This window comes from Ischnura elegans (genome assembly GCF_921293095.1).
Source record: "Ischnura elegans chromosome 13 unlocalized genomic scaffold, ioIscEleg1.1 SUPER_13_unloc_3, whole genome shotgun sequence".
Taxonomy (NCBI): domain Eukaryota; kingdom Metazoa; phylum Arthropoda; class Insecta; order Odonata; family Coenagrionidae; genus Ischnura; species Ischnura elegans.
In genome coordinates this window covers 4,089,219-4,105,781 of record NW_025791659.1, presented here as the reverse complement: position 1 = coordinate 4,105,781, position 16,563 = coordinate 4,089,219, and the positions used below count along the sequence as shown (strand labels likewise).

At 35.7% G+C, this 16,563-nt stretch overlaps 2 protein-coding genes across 2 annotated transcripts in view; both read right to left on the bottom strand.

Moving 5' to 3' along the window:
• The window catches only part of LOC124172925 (zinc finger protein OZF-like), an 89,159-nt gene that overhangs the window by 49,218 nt on the left and 23,378 nt on the right, over positions 1–16,563 (bottom strand). The gene's annotated exons all lie outside the window — the stretch shown is intronic.
• On the bottom strand, positions 4,641–16,278 carry LOC124172927 (zinc finger protein OZF-like). The gene is made up of 3 exons (XM_046552446.1): positions 16,229–16,278; positions 16,016–16,052; positions 4,641–8,419 (listed from the first exon to the last, which is right to left on the bottom strand). Exon 3 carries the CDS (start codon positions 8,224–8,226, stop codon positions 6,838–6,840), a length of 1,389 nt encoding a protein of 462 aa, XP_046408402.1. The 5' UTR covers positions 8,227–8,419; positions 16,016–16,052; positions 16,229–16,278; the 3' UTR covers positions 4,641–6,837.

Below are 16,563 nucleotides of genomic sequence, written 5' to 3'. Positions count from 1 at the left end.
CCCTATAGTATGTAATCATGATACAAATGTGAACACTTATACCATTAATGTCATGTTGCTGGAAATATTTCAGCTGAAGGAGAATAATTTTCAAACTAACTTAATTAACCACGGTTATTAAATCATACTTTTCATAGAGTTACTCGCAAACAATGGTCTCAAATGGTAGATTGAAAAATAAAGTACAGAAACAATTATTTTGAAGAGTTGAAAGGAGAGTAATGAATTTTGGTGAAAAAGAGCGGCATGTTTTTGAGTTTCTTGCTTGCTAGGAGGACTCCGTTCTTACAGCCATAGTTTAGTTAGGGTTGCAGTGCTAGTGGATGCCATGGATTCCCTAAATTAAGGAAAGGTTTACCTTGATTTTCTAATTGAGCTGAACGGATGTGCAGATAATTTGCCAAGTGCGGTTTATAATAGACTAGGATGCTGATGCAATTTTTTTTTGAGATTTTTATTTTCTGCGCTTTGTATTTGATGTAGGTGTGTTCTAGCCCCCAAAAGCCAAATTGGTGATTACAACTTTAGGAGTGGTTTTAGCAATTGCTGTGATCAGGATAGAGACTAAAAGAGGCTTCTCGTGAATTGATATCAGAAGGATGTAATGGAAGCAGCACTGTTTCAAGTAATATTCAATGAGTGATGGTGTGAGTTTGAACAGTGAAAACGACGCGTGGAAAGAATACTGTATGTACCCTCTTATCTAACCCCTTAAGCCCGACTTAAAATGCCAGTGGTATCTCTCTCAGCCAATCACAGTGCAGCTCCAATCCAGCCAACAGTATATAAACGAGGCAGAAACCAACAGCCAACACCTTTGACCTGAAGATGTTGGCAGGATAGCCAGCGAAACTGTTGTCTAAAAACAAGCTGACGTGGAAGAAATCCCTGAAGAAATAAAGAGATCATCTGGTATCTTATTTACGAGGTTTGAAGGTTAGGGTTGGGATAATTTCACGTCTACCTTTGCTTTAGTGGTTTTATTTTTTTTGCCCATGGGTCCCTTCCATATCTGAACCCCTCATTAATTGATCAAGCCTTCTGGCTCTCATTAGTTTTCCGATGAGTGGGTTCTTGATTTTCTGGAAGAAAAGAGTGCAGGATGTCTTGATACCACTTCGGAGGTTTCAAATGGATACTCCCTTGACTCCAGGTTTAAAGATTTCCACCATCTCATTCTTCTGTGAAGATTCAGGAAAATAATTGGGAACAGATCAGCAGTGAAGACATGCATCTGATCTTTACATGTGATTTAGTTGCAAAACAAATATCACCTTTTCTGTGTAAAGATGATCCCGTAGCATATTTTGAGATAAATTTTGAAAATGAAATAATTACAATTATAGCATAGTTTCTTGAAAATTTGCAAAGAAAACTACCCAGCAAAAAATATGTTTCAAAACTGGGTTCCCACACCTCTGGAGGATTTTTCAGTGTATTTCTAGGTTTGGGACTTAAATTTAGATTAAGTTTGCGACTTATATTTCAGAATTTTAATGAAAAATTGCGTTATAAATTCAATTCTTTCTAAATGTAATGAGCAAGGAAAGGTTTTCATTGCTCAAAAAATTTCTCAGTTTTGTAGATAGAAAGAGGAAGGAATTTGTAAAAAAAGATCCTTGGTACTATAAAATTTTGCTACTTAAATATTAGTGGACAAAATCACTGCGGGACAAAATTTAGATCAGTGGAAAGGACAGTCTGACAGGAAACATGCTCGATCGAGCAGATGGCATTTTGTTCAACAAAACCCACAAACTGAAATATTTAAGTTAAAAGGCGAAATTGTGTATTTAATCAGGAAAATAAAAAGAGAAATGAGACAAGGTACTGATATAAAAACTACTTAGGATCCTGTTTAAAGAAACACAGGTCTTAATGTAACAAATTTTTTAAAAACATTATTTCCTCCATTAGATATGATTTATCATAATTTAAGCGTCAATAGTAAAATTTTTTGAAAAAAGTTTTCTCGGCATTAATGGGTTAAAGGAACACAGGTCTTCTACTAACCACTGGACATTGGGGCAGGCAAAAGTAAACGACTCATAAAATCGCATGTATGTATTAATAATTATCAAGCTTGAAAATCCTTCATACAATAAACGGTTTTGGAAGTTTTTGGAGAGCGATTACTTTGCTAAAATTATTGTACTCAATGTCTGATCAGTGGCACAGCGAGGGTGGGGGGATTTGGGGGATAAACCCATTTTATAAAGTTCAATCCATTTTACTTAATGGGGTAGTTTCCTTCATCAAAGAAACCGAAAGGCATTGATTGCGATTTGTTACCCACCATTACTGTATTCATAATATACAAATTATTTGGTTTTAGAAATACTGGTTTAGACGAATGGCAATGGTCCATTTTTATCCTCATTTGAAAAGGGCCAATTTGGCGCCCATGCGATGCCATTCCACGTGACGTCACAGGGACCTAGTTTCTATAGGAGAAGATAGGAGTTACACATCGTCTGAGATTACCAATGCATGCATGAGGCGCAGAGCTCAGGGAAACATGTCTTAATAATCACCTATTAAAACTGGCTAAGGTCAGAAAGTTTTCTTTGTTTAATAAGGTATTAATAAACCTTTTTTAAGCCAAGCGCTTCCAGCCAGCAAGGCACTCAGCTACCCTCTAGCAGCCTGCGTCGTATCAGCGCTCAGAGCCTCGATCAAGGTCACCTCACAAGACGGGAGGGGGAACCAGAAATACGTCACACGGAGAGATTTCCTTACCCGTCGCGTTTTCGCGCGCTTGAAAATTTTCACTTTTCATTTAATCGCGAAAAATAGATATCGTCATTTAAAAATCTAAAAGCGTGAAATACGTACTCCAGGAGTAATAATCTTCCGATATAGGCAATAAAAAAATAATAGGAAACCACTCTATTGGATTAATACTACTTACAGAATAGTGTAAATATTAGTAGTGTATAATTAAATATCCCTCCCAAAGCTGTAAAACTCACCATTTTGAACTATTTATCTTGAAATTTTCCCGAAGGAGTGCCCCCACTTTAGGGAAAGTGTCCCCTGGAATTATTTGAAAAAGTATAGCGATTATTGCCTAGGAGTAGTAAGAATGTGCAATACCACATCGTCACGGGGCTAGTTAAAAAGTGAACATGGAGAGTTGTTGGAATGAATAATAACATGCAAATTATTGAGTCAAGCAGATGGATTTGAGCAATTACTGAAAGAGAGGTGGAAAAAATGATATCACCTGTGGAAAGAAATGAGTGATAGTGTTGCAATAATTATATTTTTTATGCTCTAGAGTAAGGTAAAAGCGATTATTTCTACCCACTCGAATGATCGACTATGTATAAAATATCCTTCTATCCAACAATTCATGAATTCAAAAGGAAACGAGGAAAGGTCGCACTAGAAGGAATTGGGAATTCAATGGTATTATCCAAGAATATTGTCGAAAAATTAATTGGTGGCATTATCCAAATTTTGGCTTCTTTTTACAAGAAGCGGTCAGTCCCATACAAAGTTTCTTAAAAAGCGGGCTAATACAAAGATTCTCCAAGACATTGGGACAAAAAACTAGGAATCAACAATTAATGAAAAATAATTTTTATTGATGAAGCGAAAATATACAAGAAGAGGGCCACGTTATGGAAATATATAGTGGTGTTTGGTCCAACGAACTGTTACCACTGATATCCCATCCTGAATACACATCAATTGTGTGTTTGATATAAGTAAATATGATTTGTGCATTGAATTTAAAGATTTAAATGTTAAAGAATAGCAGGCAGATGAAATCTTTTTCTTAAAATTTGACTTCCTATCATACTTCACTTCAGCCATTCATAATTGGGAAATTTAAAGTCCTAAAATAAGTATTGGCATTTGCAAAGCAGAGGGGAAAAGGTATGAGCCAGCGGCCAATCACAGCAATTTCATATGGCAAATGAAATTTTAAAAATATTGACTGAAAAACTGTGGTAATCATGAAAAAAGGTGAGCTTAAGGGCTGAGTAAGTTTGGCATTAATTTCAAGAGTGTGTATATGAGAAGGCTACAAGTTCAACATCATTACTTAATCACATGTATCGCTTTTAAATTACCTGGCCTGGCACTAAAAACACTGGCCTTAAAATCAGCCGTACTTGGCAACCCGTAATCGGCAAAAATAATCGACAACCTACTCCTCCAACCTCTCACTCCCCTCCCCCCAGCACCTGACACGTATACCTATTATACATATACATATATACCAATTTTAAATCCCACCTCTTCAGATTCCCTTGAGAAAGCGACCAGCATCGGTCGGGAAACGTTGGGGCCACCCAAAATCTGACGCGGCGACATAGCCCAAAAGTTTTAATTCAACATGACGCTTTTAAATTATTTTATTTTAGCAAAAAAGAAGATTTTGTACAAGAATGAACAATGCCTGTGTGTCCAAGCTTACCTGGCACATTGACATATTATTTCTTATTTCACATTCCAACTTTGGCTACTAATATTATTTTTAAGTTGATCTGTAAAATTAAAAAAAAACTCCGTAGGAGGCATACCATTTCCACTTATACAAATTGGAAGTTAGGTTTAAATCAAGATTAACCAATTTCCTAATACAAGAGTGATCTATGGAATAGGAAAAAAACAAGAATTCTTGAAAATTCTTTGGAAAATAAAGTTCCTTATATTTTTCAGTGTATTCACTTTTACCTACCAACATTGCCTGGCAATGTTTTGTATACATAAGCAGTTTGCTTTCATTTGATTAACAAGGGTAGCTGCATCATTAGGGCAGGGCACAATTTATCCAAAAACACAACAATCATAAAGCTACTGAGAAGCATATAGTAGCAGCAACAATAAACCTCATCCATAAGTCAAGTGGCTGAGATTTAACACTTTCCTTTTCAATCATACTTTATGAACTAATTGACCTATCAAGAGAAAAGCATTCTTGAAATTCAGTCCGTAGATTTTAAATGATAGGCTTAGGCTTATTAGAATGATTTCATTTAAATTACTATGGCGAGGCAAAAGGAACATTTTTGCTGTGAGAAAAAAATGTCACAGCAGTGTGACAATATTTTACAATTGAAAACGACAACATTTTACCACTAAAACATTGGTAGAGCAAACATATTTGAAAATCAGATTCATAAAATATCTTTCAATACAATACATCTATTCATTACAGTGGTATGACAATATTTTACAATAGAAAACACAATATCTAACCATAATTATTGGCAAAGTGAACATATTTGTATATCAAATTCAGCAACACATCTTTTTATACAAAAAACCTAATAACTACTGTCACATTATTTTTAGGTTACGGACACAATTTCACCGATTTCAACACGGCAAAATTCCTTGCCTTCACTATTTAATCATATTGAGGAATAAGAAGGATATGACTATGGAGAAAAGACCTTTTAGCAGTCAACTTTTAGTGAAAGCTACAGGCAAACTGCCTACATTGAGTGTGTGGCAAGTGGGTGGGCTTGCACTCTTTGCTACTGATCTCCGTCAAACTGCAAATCAGAAATCCACGACTTCTTCATACATTCCCCAATATGTGTCAACATCCCTATTGTGTATTTCCTAATGATTGTTAAACATTATTTCCGTGAGTGAGAATTAATAATGGGGCTCCTCAATAAATATTTGCAACAGATAAAATGAGAACAATCATAAAATCTATATGACATATATTTTTGCTGCGGGTATGCATGAAATGTGTGTATAAGTAGGGAATATGAGTAATCCCTTCATACCATAAAAAATATTGTATCTAGATGTATTCGTTGCCACGCATAAGCAAAAATCTAAAAAACATACATTAATGCAGTAGGGATCGATGAAACTGAGATACCAGGGAACTGTTGGAAATTCTTCTGAAAATGAAGTTCCCTGCATCTCTCAGAGGAATCACTTTAAAGTACTTAAATTGGTTGGCTAAGTTTTGAAAACATGCTGTTTATTGTCATTTGTTTAACATTGATAGTTGCATCTTTAAAATAAGACAGTTTATACCAAAACAAACCAATCACAAGGATATAGAGAAGCATATAGTAGCAGAAACAATCATGTCCACTCATTAATTCAGGAGGCTGACGTAAGACTTCCCTTGTCAATCATAATTTATCGCTTAATTGATCTCTAAAGAAAAAGTATTCTTGATATGCAGTCATGAAAATTTAAATGATAGACTGACAAAGGATTGATTGCATTTAAATATCTACGATTATCCGCAAATGGAACATTTTTGCAGAAAAAAAGGTTAAGAAACATGACGTTAATTTACCATTGAAAAATTGGTATAGTAAACATTATTGTACATCAACTTCCATTACATATTCCCCAGTACAAATTATCTATTCACTGCATTCACAATATTTTCAAGTTATTGGCACAATAAGAACAATTAAATACCAGTAAAAAACCTCCTCGCATTCATTCTTAATTCACAATAATACATACATGTTAAGGATTAAGAAAGGTATCGTAAAAAAGGAGAGTACTCCTTCAAGGGACAATTTTGAGTAAAAGTTACTAGTATACTGCCTTTTTCAGAGAGCCATAAGTGGGCAGCCATTCAATTTTTTGCTATAAAGCTACATCAAAGTACAAATTAGAAGTCCATGACTTCTTTAGCATGCACTCATCATAATGAAGCACTTCTTCTGTAAGCGAGAATGAATTACTAGGCTCATCAGTACAGACTTTCTTAAGGTGAAATGAAAACAATTGTGAAATCTAGAAGACCTATCCTTCCTGTGAGTTTGCATGACGTATCTCTGTAAGTAATGAATCTGAGTGAACCAATTATACCCATACCTGGAAAATTAATGTCTCTCACATGTGTGTACGGAAATGCCTCACGAGGTCACCTTTCTGAGAGAAGGATTTCCCACAATCGCTGCATGAAAAGGGTTTCTCCCCTGTATGGGTACGAAAATGAAGGTCAAGGGTGGACTTGTGAGAAAAGGACTTGCTGCAGACATTGCATGAATACGGTCCGTCTCCTGTGTGTATACGTGTGTGTGTACTTAGGTTGTAACTGTTAGAGAAAGATTTGCAGCATATTGTACATGAAAAAGGCCTCTCTCCTGTGTGGGTACGGACATGCATGTAGAGGGTGCTACTCTGAGTGAAGGATTTCCTGCAGATACTACAGGAATAAGGTTTATCTGCTGTGTGTATGCGCATGTGCACGGTAAGGTTATTACTACGACTGAATGATTTACAGCATATTGTACATGAATAAGGCCTCTCTCCTGTATGTGTACGCATATGCTTGTTGAGGTTGCCACTCACAGAGAATGACTTATTGCATACACTACAGGAATAAGGTTTATCACCTGTGTGTATGCGCATGTGGTGGGTAAGGTTACCACTTTCAGTGAAGGACTTCCTGCAGATACTACAGGAATAAGGTTTATCTGCTGTGTGTATGCGCATGTGCCCGGTAAGGTGATCACTACGACTGAATGATTTACAGCATATTGTACATGAATAAGGCCTATCTCCTGTATGTGTACGCATATGCTTGTTGAGGTTGCCACTCAGAGAGAATGACTTATTGCATACACTACAGGAATAAGGCTTTTCCCCTGTGTGTATTCGCATGTGTTTTTTGAGAGTAGAACTATGAGTGAAACACTTGTAACACACACTACATGAATAAGGCCTCTCTCTTGCACTTGAACACTTTCCCTTTTTGATGTCTCTCTCACAAGGGGAGGAATTCGAGGAAACGCCTTCTACACATGGGTCAGCTCCTACAGCAAATCTTCTCCCTTTTCTATCCTTTCCTTTCTCCTGAGTCCCTCCGGATATTTCCTTTAGACGCCCATTCCCTTTTTGCCTCAGCCCTTGTCTTTTACTATTTGCACATTTTACATCTAGCACCTCGCATGACTCAGCATCAATGTCCAAATTGGTGGCAGCAAAATGAGTTTCAATGTGTTTGATGAGCTTACTTTTGGTGCTGAATCCACCTGTGCAGTGGGAGCAATGATATGAAGTGTCGTTTGATCTGTGACCCTTTACAGCATTTTTAGTCTCACAATAACTTAACTCATCTTTGTTCCCCAAGACTGCCTCTGCACAACTCCTCCTTTTACTGACTCTGATCATCCTAAGGGTATTAGGGATAACTGGTGTATCACAACCACTTCCACACCTTGCAACAGACCTTGTGCCTCCGACTCCACTGATTAGGGATGCCTGCTTGTGCATCATAAGGAATTCAGCAAGATGTTAACTTATCAGCAAGAACAGTTCCACGATTTTCCAAGTCTTCATTTATCATATTTCTTCATTCTCCAGCATCAGATGCTCAACTCTCACATTAAATGACTGCCAGTGAGGCTGAGGAAGAAATACAGTCACCACTTTAATGTTTCCCTTAACTTCCTACCACCAGCTGGGAGCTCTAGAAAAGAATTTTAATATTTTAATTTCAAAAGAAAGGTATGCTGGTCTAACTTATTAAAGCCATTTTGTTGATAACCAAAGCCATTCATTGGAAAGCAATATACCTGCCACAACGTATCAAGGGGCCCCCTTTCATTATGTTCATTTTCCATTTGTTCGAACAATAAGTCATTGTGTCTATCAACAATAAAACAAAAATTTGGAGGCAGTACTCGTTAAAATTGATGGCAAAAACAATGAAGTACATAAATAATGGTAATACAATGGGCATAGATGAGCTTCCTATTGAATTATTTATGTGATTAGAAGAAGGTCAACAAGAAGTAGTAGTGAATTGTGTAACAAAATATACAATATGTAACGGTATACATCCAGGAGACTCCAACAAAAATTAGAGACGGAAAAAGGGATAAGCTATTGGATATTCTTAAGATAAAGAAAGTGGACTGGAAGGATGGTAGGCTGATTAGGGAATTGTACAAAACCAGATGGTGGCTATGAAAGTTGAATGCATGAATCTGTTCCGGGCAGTAAGACAGAGCTACTGCCTTTCACTCACAATACTGAACACATGCATGGAGGAGATGGTCAGAAAAACCAAGAAGAGTGAAAATTGAGAAGGGAATGGAGGATGCAATGAAAAATGCATCAGGTTTGCCGATGACATGGAGATTCTGGCCAATGACAATCAGAAACTTCTAATAATGAGGAGGAACAGCTTAGAGGAAGGAATGAAAGTTTGTGTAGGGAAAACTAAAATGTGAAAGTTAATGATGATGGAAACGAGACTGTTATTATCAATGGAGAAAAGATAGAGCAAGTAAGATGGTATAGATATTCAGGGAGCGTGCTGATATAATACTGAATAAGTGACGCAGAGATAAAAAGAAAAAACTATGGGAACAGTAGCTATGCAATAAATTATTTTACTAACTCGAAATACTTGTGTTTAATAGTTGAAAAAGGGAACAGCAACCGAATCCCGAAGGCCAGTCACAGGACTGCGTCATTATAATGCTATTGTAATCGCTTGATGGTTGTACTGGGAATTGAAAATTGCATTGGGAATTGCTTATGATAAGTTGCAGAAGAATTTTAGTTGCATCCCTGATCTTAAATTTGAAGATGCAATTAAGCAAAGCAAGGTATAGGAAGAAAGCTGCGAGCAGTCCAGAGCAGTGATAGCTGCTATTGGGAAAAAGGAGACAGAGGACACACGCTATCTGCAAACTTTACCATTGATTATGCTGAATCAATGAGGGTGCTTTTTAAAATGGACAGAGTTTAGAGTAAATTCCAGGGTAATAATAATATGGAAAAGGTAATGAGTAAAAATGTGATGATATCTTTAAAAGGATATTGTAATGCATCAATCAATGGCCTATGAGGTCCAAATTTTCAAAATATTTTTTCCGTTGATAATAATGTTTCAATAATACCTAATTACCCTGTATGCATCAGTGTTTACCATTGCCATCAATTTATTACAATTTATACTTTCTATGTAAAGTATCTTAAAAAGAACAATCTAGTCCTATTATATACGGTTTTCTTTTATTTGTTTTAGTAGTTACCTACTGACATTATATGAAATGAATTGGTTAAGGTGGTTAAGTCAATTTTAATAGTACAAAAAATAAATTAATTTCAACAATTATTTTAGAATTACGACTTCTTATATTATAACATATTCAACAACACATTTGGTTGTTTTCCCAACTAATGCTACTTAACAACACTTATTGATTTTTTTTGTTTATAACCTTCCTTCCATAAAACGCTTTGAAAACATAGAGATACATAAGTTGTCAGTGACATTCGAAAACTTCAATATTAGTGACATATTCATTTGGATTATCATATTAACTAGTCTGTCCTTTTATTTTCCAAAAATGCTGTTTTAAATTTGTTTAAGTTTTTTGCATTCACTTGTTCATTTTCAGAAATGGAGATTCTACAATCCTAGGAAAAGGGCTAAAATATGAAAAATTGGCTACAATTCACAAGTTCATCTGTAATAAATTTCATATTTATCTACAATACGCAAATATTCAATTCAAAACCATCTCTCATCCCTTATATCACCGTGGTTACTAATATAACAGATTAAAAGCTTTTATAATATATATCCTGGTGCTTAACTATGACTTAACAGGAGTATACATGTGGAAAAAGAATTTCTAAGTGTGGAACACTGCAATAACAAGTTTCTCAACATGGACATCCATTTGTAGTGTGTACCAGGGGTGCAGCCAGGAATTAGGGCTAGGGGAGGCTTTAGGCACAACTAATACTGGTGTGTCTGGGTGTATGGCATACCTGCCAGGGTAGTTGGGAGGTGCGAAGGCCCTCCACCAGAAAACATTAAGATAAATGGTTAAAAATGGTGAAATTTATGGCCTCTGAGGAATATTTTATTAATCCTTTCACTATTCCATACTTAATATTAATCCAAATAAATAAAATATATTAAACTTCAAAAATTGTCTGAGCTCTGTGGGGGGGGGTTATCCCCCAAAAACACCCCCTCCCTGCACCACTGGTATGTACTACCTACATACCAGGGTAGAATATAATAATTAGTGCTATTGACAAAATAATCTCAAGCAGGCATTAAAGTTTAAGACTAAAATTAGAGAAATATAATGCGACAATCAAGTGCAAAGCAAGTGAATGCTTGGTCATGGTCAAATTTGAATATGTCAAATATTGCTGTCCATAGTTAAAATTTGGAGTTAGGATTTAATTTAATGACTCTAAACCGGTGTAGAATATAGTGATCAAGGCCATTGATCACTTGCAGGAGAATTGTCTTAGCACCACTAATTTGAAACTTGGAAATGGAGGGCAATGGAAGAAAGTCAGGAGCATGCCAGAGCAGTGACTGCTAGTAAATCAAACATCGCACGCATCAAGAGGATTACAAAAACAGAGGACACACACATCCGCTTCCATTGCCACTGATTAAATGCTAAATCAATGAAGGAAGGGGTGCTTTTGAAAGTGGACAGTGTTCAGAGAAAAATCAAGTTTAATAATAAAATGGAAAAGGTAATGAGTAAAAATATGATTAATTTGCCTTGCTTGGGTAAAAAATGTTGCGATATATATATGAAAGGAGCTTGTAATGCTTTCGGGGAAACTATGATTTAAGTGCAATAAGTTGAACCGTATTGGCTTTCTTATGAAAGATTTTATTTATGAAGGATGTATTGAGTTGTTTTGGCATCTCTGAAATTGTTATTGCTGACAATAATCCCTTTGGTTCCTAAGAATTCAAAATGTTTTCAAATGAATGGAAATTCACATAACTACCCTAGATCATATGGCCAGGTGGAAAGACTGTCCAAACTGCTCATAAAAAAATAATTAATATCTATAGAGAAGCTAACAAAGAGGTGCATTACTTGAGTACTGTAACACTATATTGCGTGAAACATACTGAACCTCCCAATTTTTAATGAATAGAAGATTTAGGACAATACTACCAACTCTAGACATCTATTTGCACCTCAAATCCCTGAATGTGGTAGATTAAAAAAATAGAGAAGTACTGATAAAGAGACTTATAATTAAAATTATAGTGAATGAGGAAGTGTAGGTGTTCGAAAAGATAGTGAAGGTTTGGGAAATAGGAATTTCAGTGGGCATTGCAGGTACTACTAGATCAAACTTGTGTAAGTTGCCGACAGTGCAACAATTATAGTCGTACACAGAATAAGCTACCACCTTTTGGATAGTAGGAATTACTGATACCCTCAGAGCATACTTGTTTTAGATGTGTTAGAATGATAGAGATGTACTTAGATTAGGTGCTTAACGCTTTTCCCGCCAGCCCATTTTGGTGGGGATGTACGAACACTGCCAAGACTATTTTCTGGAATTACCCACACTCCAGATTTAAAAATTTTTAAGCTACTTTATTTTATTAAATACCTCCAGATTTTTTTACCAATTCCTATGATACATTTATATCTGATAACCATAGATAGATTATGGAGGTTTACATAAATTACAGCCGTTGAAAATGCCACAATCACGAAATTAAAGTGAAATAATTAGGATCGATTAATCGGGCCGTGGGGGGCAGTTTTTGCTTAACCGGTGAGGGTCAATATACCGGCCCGGTGGCAGTACAAGGGTTAGGGATGGAAAATAAAAAGTCACTATCACCAATAAAAAAGCATGTTTACAGGCAGAAAATGATCACGCTAAACAAAGCAGTTGCCATGAATACCCCCTAATAATGAACACTTAACCAAGCATTATGAACAAATAGATACAGCTTTCAAGAAGCATAATCAAGAGTAAACAATGATCAAACATATTCAGAGCAGTTGCCATGGTCATTCCCCAAAAATCAGCACTAAAAGAAGCATTACAAAACTTGGAAATCGAATCATCGGAAGCAAAAAATAATCAGGCAGCTTCAAGGCAAATGTCACCGGCATCGCCCAAGTCTCAGTATTAAAAGAAGCAATATGAAAATTTTGAAAAAGGCACTTCTTGTGAGCAATTAAAAAGAGTATCCTTAAAAACTTGGAAAGTCAATTACTCATTCAAAATATTCAGGCTTCTTTAAAGGTAATATAATGAGCATTCCTAGTAACTCAGCACTAAAAGAATTTTTTAAGAACAATTGGAAAATAAAGGCACTTCAGAATGACATTTAAAAGAGCCCCTATGAGCACTAAAAAGGCTTGTTCTATAATAGAAAATATTCTAGCAACTAAAAAAGAAGGAATGCACTGAGGGTGCCCAATTCCATCCCATAGTATTCCATTATATTCCCACTCCGGTCACATTTTAATCGACTCTCAATAATGTTCGCTGTGATTAGCACATTGCAATCCACTTTTTCCTGATATTTTGCACAATGAAATAGCAAATGCAAGAAATAACATTGAAGATCTACTCCATAAATAACATCATCCTGAATGCAAATTTTGGTTGATAACCTAATTACACCTTATTTCCCCATGAAACTCATATCAATTTGTTCGTCACCGACATGAGTGTAGACTTTTATTAACTTATTTAAATGTGCGGTGGGTGAAAACTCATTTAAATTTGATGATCCTCTTCCGTAAAATTCGTTTATAAAGCCAATGTCATTAGAATCCTCATATACTCTGTACTATTGAACTTAAGGCTGGAAGGCGATACTTGGTGGAACTTGGTGACAGGAAACATAATGAAGACACACTTTTGTATGTTCTGCATGAATTTTAATTACTGACCCAGGTTTCGACAGTACACTATGTAATTATCAAGTGTTGTAGGCAAACAAAAGATTTCTCAGTACATAGCGGCTATAGTGTACTGTACTATGTACTGAGAATTTTTTTGTTTGCCTACAATACTTGATAATGACATAGTGTACTGTCGAAAGCTGGGTCAGTAATTAAAACTCTTGTGGAACATAGAAAATTGTATCTTCATTATGTTTACTCTGTACTATATAGAGCAACAAAGACAAACACAACATTGACATAATGCTTGCCATTAAAAAGAGTATCCATCAGCACTAATAAGGCACCTTCTATTTTACAAAATGATCATGCAGGTTAAAAGCAATGCCATGAGCATCCCCCAAAAATCAGCACTAAAATAAATATTAAGATCAAACGATAATAGGATCTCTATGATGGCAATAAAAGGAACATCTATAAGCACTCCGAAAGCATGTTCACTAGAACACATCATCAGGCAGTCCAAAAGCAAATGTCGTTAGTATACCCACTACTCAACACTAATATTGCATTATGAACAAACGGAAATAGATACTTCGTGATGGCAATTAGAAAGAGCGTCAACCACCACTAGAAAAAGCAAAGTCACAAGCACAAAGAAATAAGGGGCAGCTTAAAAGCAAATGTCATGGTGTCATGGTGATACCACAAAACTCAACATTAAAAGAAGCATTATAAACAATTGGAAATACGCACTTCATGATGGCAACTGAAAAGAAACTCTCAAATAATTTGCTAGGAATAAACAGGCATCCTAATGCATGAAACATAGAATCGAGTCAACCATAAATTGTTTTTAATAAACAAACTTATGCACTTACCAATTGCGTCATCTCTCTTTGCATGTTAATTGATATAAAGTCACCCATACTTTTAAACAGAATATACTATGGAGCCCCAATGCTCTCCATATAAAGCATCTCGATACATTAAACCGAATATAGAAAGCTTATATTTACATGATTTATACTCAGACTTATGCACTTAGTCGTCCTAAACCATGTCACTCATAAAACTGTCGAGGTTAAACCCAAATTTTCGGAGAAACAGATATCAACGTTCAAAATAAACTCGAATTATATTTTATATTTTTTGATGTCACACCCCAAAACAGATCCTACGCTCTCACAAACCTCTATTTATAAACAAGACAATCAGATTTGAAACTTCTCATAGATAACTAAGCCTCTAATAATTGTATTTGCTGAAGTTAGAGGTTCCCGGTTTAGAATTTCATGATTTCACTACTTTTCCCAAAGATACTACCAAGCAAATATATAAAAATATATTAGGTTTTAAAGCCTTTAATTGCGAGTGTTTAATTATGTCCGTGACAATGACAGAGAAGAATGTGATACTTGAATCGCAATGAGAGGATTTAAATACACACGGCATTCCTACCAATAATGTTATTTAATGACACAAAAGATGATATGACAAAACAGTATGATAGCATCACGTAGTCTGGGAACATTTAGAACACATAACATCATTACGACAGGGCCAAACAACTCCGAAATGCATATAACTTCACCTAGAAGACGGAATACTTGATATCACACCAAGAAAGCAATCTTGATATATGAGAGACCACTTGCATGATATTACTATACGGTGCTGTTATGAAATAATGCATTTCTAATGAGATCCATAAACAACAAAACACACTAGCAAGTCGCGCAGTTTTCTCCACCATAAATTTGGATATGATACACGAATAAGAAATCAGTGACGATGTCAAAATAATACAGGATTATCCAAAAAAAAATCTCCAAATAAAAACAAAAAAACGACGGATTCAGCACCACCTCAACATCTATTTTGCTAAAAAGCCGGTTATATTAAGTTCTCCTTTTAATGACAAAATTAACACACGAATATAATTACGCTAACGTCTAATATGTTTACCCACAAAAACAACTTACATTGACATGAAGGAAGTCCTGTACCAATGGGAACGTCTAATTATGAGAACTCTATCTTCTAAACCGCACACCGAAAAAACTGAGTTTGTTCTTCTCCGGAATACACAATGCTACTTCATGTTACCTTTCATTGCGTAATCGAACCGTCGCTAAATGTTTATATCGTACCCATACATATACTACGGAAACTAGCTATTCACACCAAGCAAAATAATCTTTGTACAAGATTAATTGTATACATGGCATTACTATGAGGTTCTTATATAAAATTGTGCATTTTAAGAGGCCCATCATCACACAAACACACTAGCAAATCGCACATTGCTCTCCGCCAACAATATGGATGTTATACACGAATACGAATTCAGGGCGAGGGCCTCACAGTAAAAAAATTATCCAATAATTTTCTCAACTTACTTGACAGGAAACAAAGAATCCCGCAGCAACTTAAAACCTATTTAGTAAAAAAGCAGGATAACGTCTTTAGTTTATGGACAACAACACTTTAATGTAGGTACTTACTTAGCTTAACCACTAACTTCTTACAAACAAGAAACTAATAACCTCGACAAGAAATATTTCCGGAATCAAAATAAATCAAAAAGTAATGTTTAATAGGCAGAATATTACCTCTCAAAGCACACAAAATTGAGAGTTGACTAATTTCCGTCATAAACACAATCTTCCGACATTCTCCCGCTCATGAACTAATCGATCGGCCACTCGACTCGACTCAAAAATCGAATTCGAAACGCATCGACACAACGATATTGGAATTCGCGCGGCGGTTATTTCAGAATGGATATACATTGCAGAGTCAAAAAAAACTAAAGATAGCCTGAGTGCTAACATCTGTCATTACAAAACCTTCGGTTAATTCAACAATTATTAGCTTCATAAATTTCAAGGCCTTAGCAGCTTAGCCACCTTAAAGCGATAAGACCTATGTATTTGACGGAGACTAT